The sequence below is a fragment of the Habropoda laboriosa genome, unplaced genomic scaffold, assembly GCF_001263275.1.
Source record: "Habropoda laboriosa isolate 0110345459 unplaced genomic scaffold, ASM126327v1 scaffold14, whole genome shotgun sequence".
Taxonomy (NCBI): domain Eukaryota; kingdom Metazoa; phylum Arthropoda; class Insecta; order Hymenoptera; family Apidae; genus Habropoda; species Habropoda laboriosa.
The window spans coordinates 1,312,597-1,319,026 of record NW_017100137.1 but is presented as its reverse complement, the minus strand read 5'-3'; the positions used below and the strand labels follow the sequence as shown (position 1 = coordinate 1,319,026).

General features: G+C 38.8%; 2 protein-coding genes across 2 annotated transcripts in view; one reads left to right on the top strand and one right to left on the bottom strand.

The window, feature by feature from the left end:
• The window catches only part of LOC108579067 (glucose dehydrogenase [FAD, quinone]-like), a 9,059-nt gene extending 7,854 nt beyond the window's left edge, over window positions 1–1,205 (top strand). The window contains exon 5 of the mRNA XM_017942511.1: window positions 1–1,205. This exon is cut by the window's left edge and continues 73 nt beyond it. Coding sequence (XP_017798000.1) covers window positions 1–1,205 — 1,205 coding nt within the window.
• Window positions 1–2,120, bottom strand: part of LOC108579462 (flotillin-2) — a 96,890-nt gene extending 94,770 nt beyond the window's left edge. The window contains exon 1 of the mRNA XM_017943010.1: window positions 2,077–2,120. The gene's annotated coding sequence lies outside the window, so the exon portion shown is untranslated. The remainder of the gene's footprint in view (window positions 1–2,076) is intronic.
• Window positions 2,121–6,430: the final 4,310 nt, after the last annotated feature.

The following is a 6,430-nucleotide window of genomic DNA, read 5'->3' as shown; positions in this document are numbered from 1 at the left end:
AGATCCTCTTGAACGCGTGGCAGGAACTCGGCCACGAATCGGTGGATGCCAACGCGAATAACCAGCTGGGCGTGATGGTACTGCAAATGACCTCCGCTCGCGGCTCCCGCCAGAGCGCAAACACGGCGTTCCTCAGGCCTGTCAGACGCAAACGGAAGAATCTGACGATCGAAACCCAATCACACGTCACCAGACTGATCATGGACCCGAAGAAGAAACGTGTAACAGGAGTGGAGTACACTTCAACCGCCACAGGATTCACGAAAAGAGTTCTGGCTAGAAAGGAGGTGATTCTATCCGCCGGCGCGATCAACTCCCCTAAAATCCTCATGCTCTCTGGCGTAGGTCCAAAGGGCGAACTGAAGAAACACGGGATCGAGGTGATTAGCGATCTACCTGTTGGAAGGAACCTGCAGGACCACGTGACCATGGACGGTATAGTGATAGCGTTGAACGAAACCTCCACTACGAAGGACTACAACATGAAGAAGAACGACATTTTCTACTACGAGAAGACTAAGACAGGTCCTCTGTCGGCCACTGGTGGCCTGTCTATCGGTGTATTTCTGCAGACAATCTTTCAGCACGAACGTGGCCTACCGGATATACAGTTCGCGTTCGATGCTAGCAGTCAGACGGACTTTTTGGTAGATCCTGCTGAGTTTGGCGAGACGGCTGTCGAACCTCTGTCTTACTACGACGCTATTAATATAAGACCGATTTTACTATCGCCTAGGAGTCGAGGATTTTTAGTACTGAACGAGACAGATCCTCTGTGGGGACCACCTTTGATTTACCCGAAATATTTCACCAGTTATCCCGACGCGGAGGCGATGGTGGAGGGGATAGAGGCTGCTTTGGAACTGTTCAACACGAGATCCTTTCGTAAGCACGGTTTACGTCTGATCGATATGCCTCTGCCCGCGTGTAGACACGTCGAGTACAGCACCAGGGACTATTGGAAGTGCGTGATGATGGAGTATACCGCGACTATCTATCATCCGGTAGGCACGTGCAAAATGGGACCAGATTGGGATCCGGAAGCGGTGGTGGATCCGAGGCTGAGAGTCTACGGGGTTAGTAACTTGAGGGTGGTCGACGCCTCGATAATGCCGAAGATCGTCAGAGGGAACACGAACGCGCCTACTATCATGATCGCTGAGAAGGCTAGCGATATGATTAAAGAGGAATGGTTGTACGGATGAGAGGAAAAAGTCTGTGGAGCATGATTCAAGAGGAAGATAGCGACGTTGAAGTAGGGGAGGATGGAAAAAGTGGAGAGGTGGTTTGGGTGATTCTTTTAGTTGATCCAAGTGAAAGAAATGTTATGTATACGGGGTGATTCTAGTGAGGTGGGTGAGGAACGCCGTTGCACTGTTTTCACCTCAATTTATTAGGATATGAGTATTACGGTCGGCGTACAATTTGTCCGGAAAATACAATCGTGTTCGGCTTGTACGTCGCGATGGTCGGTAAAGGAAAAAACTGACTGGAGGTGTAGGCGTACTGGGTAGAGAAAGTTTGAATGTAAACGCATTAATTAAAGTTCATTTCAGTATTTCTTTCATATTTCAAGGCAAACAAATGCTCAGTTTCTCCGTTGGTGTATCGCGTGTTGCCTATCGTTAGGTTCGTAAAGCTAAATATATTGCACTTCTATAAAATAAAGTAAAAGTAAGTATATTCTGTTAATTGTTAAGTTCATAACGCTATTGCACTTTCATGAAAAAAATAGATTCTATTAATTGTAGTATTCCACATTCTAAACTAAAACTATATTCTATTAATTGTAACAAATACTTTGACATACCAGAAACAAAAAAAAAATGAATTTATTAACACTCATAATCTCTTGTGCACTATGCTCTCCGAATATTAACTGTAACTAAGTCTTTGTAAAATTAAAATTGAAAATAAAACCACAATTTTATTAATCGTTAATTAGTATTACTCTTTATGTCGACCAAATTGTTTTATTAGACTTTGTTACTTCAGAATAATATAAAATGCACAAAATGAAACAGTATTTAAAAAAAAAAATCCTTTCTTAATGTGTCGATGAAAAGACAAAATTACCTTCGTTCGGTGCACCGAAATGTTGACGAACTTATCCTGTTGCTTGTGAAAATTCAGTCTTACCTGTAACAGAAAATCAGATCCTACTACTTTCACAATAATAAATTTCATAAGACGATATATTCGCATGATGCGTTACATTTCACAATGTGATTTGCAACTCTCGTAAACTCACAGCAAAAAATGCGAAAAAAATCGAGCAATTATTGTTGCCCTAATTATCACCTGACAACAAAGTAGCAAAGTGCTAGGTCGACAAACGACTGTAGGTAATCGCGGTGCGATGTAAAAACATTTAAGGCTATTGAAAAATCCGTCATAGATACTGCAAACGGTGTCTTGTTCCAATTCTTTTTTAAATACTATTGAACAATCCACGCATCAATTCAATTTACTTTTTTCTAATGAAAAAAGTTACCAAAAGAAGAAAATTAGAGTGAAGGTCTGCGTAGAATTTAAACGTTGCGACATCTTCGAGTCTTTGAAAACAAAGAATCTCGTATATGTCATAATTGCTGGAAACATATGATTGTCTTCGACAGAAATTTATTCGCTATTCGTAAAATTATGCAATCGCCTGAATTTCAATTCTTAAACCTTTCGCGACCAGCATACCGTATGTCCCACTTGAGTAATCCAACTGTTATAGAAATTTGTTTCTTCCATAGCTCGTTTCCCTATTGCACGCACGTAAGTTTTTTTCAAAAAAATACAAAAAGTTGGAAGACGATAAAAATTGATCTGGTGTTAGTATCCATTAAATGTAACGATCCACAGATAAACAAAAAATTCTTTAAAAAGTATTGCAGGCACGAAAGGGTTAACGAAAACAACGATTCCTTTATAAAAAATTATTAAGGTTACTTGGTGCATACGAAGCACTTTTTTTCTCTTTGCTCATTCTAGTATGAACTTCATATTTAGTATTTTCTATATAATTGAATCGTAATTAATATTTTACGATTTGCGCGTGTATTCTAATGCAAATGTGTTTTTATACTTCGGTTTCTCGTTTTTTAGGTCTGAAATCTGGGACTCGAATGATCCTGCATTGCACTAACGTAAAATACAACCTTCGTCAAATGACTCAACCAAAAGAAGAAGGTAAGTTTCTCCGAATCATTGGTAATCACCGTAACAAACACTAAGAACTATTGTACCTGCTTGGAGTCGTTGCATAATCTGATCTACAACCTTGAAATCGATAATTGTTTCACCTGAAGCATACAATTGTTTCACCCTGATTTTTTTTTGAAAAAGCAATCTGAAGCACCGTGTGACTGTGAATAACAGTAATTTAAGGTAACAATTGAGATAATACAATAATAGCAATAATTAAAAAATAATGAAGTTAACGATAAGATTCGCAATTTTTTCTGAAAAACCAAGCAAAATATCTCCTAAATTATTATATTTAAAATTTTTAAAATTAAACTCTGATTATAATAAAGGTCAATTACTGTGTAATATTCTAGATCAACTATTATATTTCTGCCTAATAAAGGTCAAATGTTTTACTCAAAATTGCACGTTTCTTCAATACGAAAAATAATCGTGTTCGATTGAAAAAAAAAAAAAAAAACTGAAGTGGAGTAATCTCATTTGCCTAAATTCAAATTATAGTATTCACCAGCGCTGCTTCGCCAAAGTGGTACTATTCTTACCATTAATATAAACTACTTTGAACCTCTGAACACACAATTTTTAACCATTACGTGGACAGCCAAAATGTTCACGCTTATTTCTAGCTTCGGTATTCAAAATTTTCTGCATTCATTTTCACTTTGAAACGTGTACCGACGTAGAAATGTCCAAAAAATGGCAATCCAGAGCGACTTTACGATACTTCCATAAAAAAAAATAAAATATTGTTACAGATAATATACAAATAGTTACCCGGTAGCCCGCACAAGGGTTGCAATAAAAATATTGTCCAACAGTCAACAATTTTCCATCAATTCGCCCTGAAAATCAGCTACGCGGCCTATCGAAGAATCTCAGCTGCTCTAATTGCCCAATTAACACACGCTTGCGCTTAAAATTCCGCTTAATCTTCAAATCGCATCAACAATCGCCGTGTACTTTCAACTTCTGGCACATCGACATAACCGTAACCCGCTTCCAGGAGGAAAAACTTTCACCATAGGGGGGTCTTTCCCAATTTTTCAAATATGCCACGGGTCGAAGCGTCTGGGCACGATATTATGGAATTGGAGTGAAAAGGCATGCCTCTGGGCCGAGGCGATTTCAAAATCGACCGTTGGCGAAAGTGAAATGCTTCGCGTGCGATGGCGAGACACAAGGGATACTCGAATAGAAGGATAAGGAGAAAGCAGACGAGAAATTTTACAAGGCTATCATTCGACCTCGTGGTCGTTGTTTTTCGCTCCATTTATTCCAGCCGAAAAATCGGCGAAAAGGTGAAGGGAGATTGAAAGCTTCGTGGTCTCTTCTTCGATCTCGACTTTCGGGACGTCTTCAGTGTCCCTTTTTTTTCTGTGGAGCCTTTTTGACGGTCCGTGACGATTTGGAAAACGAAAAGGGCAAAATTGAAAACAGAAAAATAGCAAAAGTAAACTGCAATTAAACTGCGATTTTTGCCTAAGTTGGCATCAAAATTAACACTAGCTGTGAAATACATTTCTTCCGTACCAGAACAGTTATGTGTCTTAGGAGCAGATGATACATTAGGTGGACGCGGGTAAATGCTTCGACGAACTTGCTTTTGAACACGCCATAGCTCCGTAGATTTGGATGGAATAAAGAAAGTGTCAAAAGACAAAAGTCGTATTTTTCTAAATTTCCAACTGAGCTTAACTCTCTTAACCCTTTACACTCGGGAGCGTTTTAAGGTTTCGTTCTACCGACTCGGTAATTATCGACAGAATTTAGGATAAAAATTGCACGATTGTTTGTTTGAAATGAATAAGAAACGTGAGATTTTATCAGTTATAGGATACGTCGATTTACATTTTATAGTCGATATTTATATTTTATAATCTTCCGTATCAAAGGGTTAAAGAGTGTTGCTTTGACATACTTTTCGATGTGACCCACCGGTGTCCACATTATTCTATATTTTCCATATTCAAGAGTAGAAAAGACTATAAAGAGAACAAAATTAAGTATCAATGATAACAAACACTTCGGTAAAAGCGAGTATTTCATAAATTTCACTGTCGCACAGTGTTTCGTGCAATGGACAAAAGCAGAAATTCTGAAGTGTTTGATTCACAATCTTTTGTCGTGACGTGACATAAAAATTAATCAGTAATCAGTTGATAATAAATTGCGTTAGTGAAAATTTACAAAAAAGTTTCTATTCGATAAAAAATAAAGATCGGTGCAATTTTTTTGAATGAAAACATATTTTTTTTATGTGCCAATCAATGCATATGAGAATTCTCTTCAAAAAAGTATTAGAGGGCTTAGGTCGAAAATTGATTAGCTTAGAAGTTATGAGTTTTGTCCCGAAACACTGTGTGTCGTCCTGAACGTGTTAAGGGTACCTGTCCATCTGAGCGTAAAACTACCGTGACTTGCTCTCAAGAGTCAAATTTATTAATTTATACGGTACTGAGAGTTCTGGTAGAGAGCTGTGCACACAAATTGAGAGTACTCTCGAGAGCAACTATCGTGACAAAACACTCAGATGGGCATGTATCCTAAGATTACATTAGGTCGTCTAAGTTCGTACTGCGATGCGTTTATACTCTTCACGGCGTGTTTTGTATTTCGAGTTACATTACGAGAAGTGAAATATCCCAGGACACTTAAATCGGAACAAAGTGACTTTCGTGCTAAAAAACAAATTACGTGAATTCAGTTGGGAAATTTTATCACACCTTGCCCCATCAGATAACCATATGTTTCGTGCATTGCGACATTTTTTAGTGGGTAGAAAAAACTCAAGGAGTAACACTGAAAAATATTTTCACGAAGAACCGATGAAATTTTATAGTGACGGCATAATGGCTTTACCAAGAAGATGGAAAGAAGTTTTGGAACGGGAAGGTTACTACGTTCTTTCACAGCATTTAGGTGTGTTTGACAAATTTATCTGAATGGAACTTATTGGACGATCTAATAGTTAGGCGTGAGTTTGGGTTCTTTGATATGTGTGTTAATGCCCGTGGTTGTGGCGATGAACTTTCGAGCCTTGTAGTGTTTGCACGATATTGTGTCGTCTGGATAATGATTCGAAGGACCACCCAATATGATTGGGACTTGTAGATTGAACTGGTTGCTCCTTGGTTCTCCTTGTGGTGGTCCTACGACTACTCGACGACTCACTCTCCGACGTCGCGTCTCGGACGTCCATGAGAGGGAATTTTTGTTAGGACACGCTGATTGA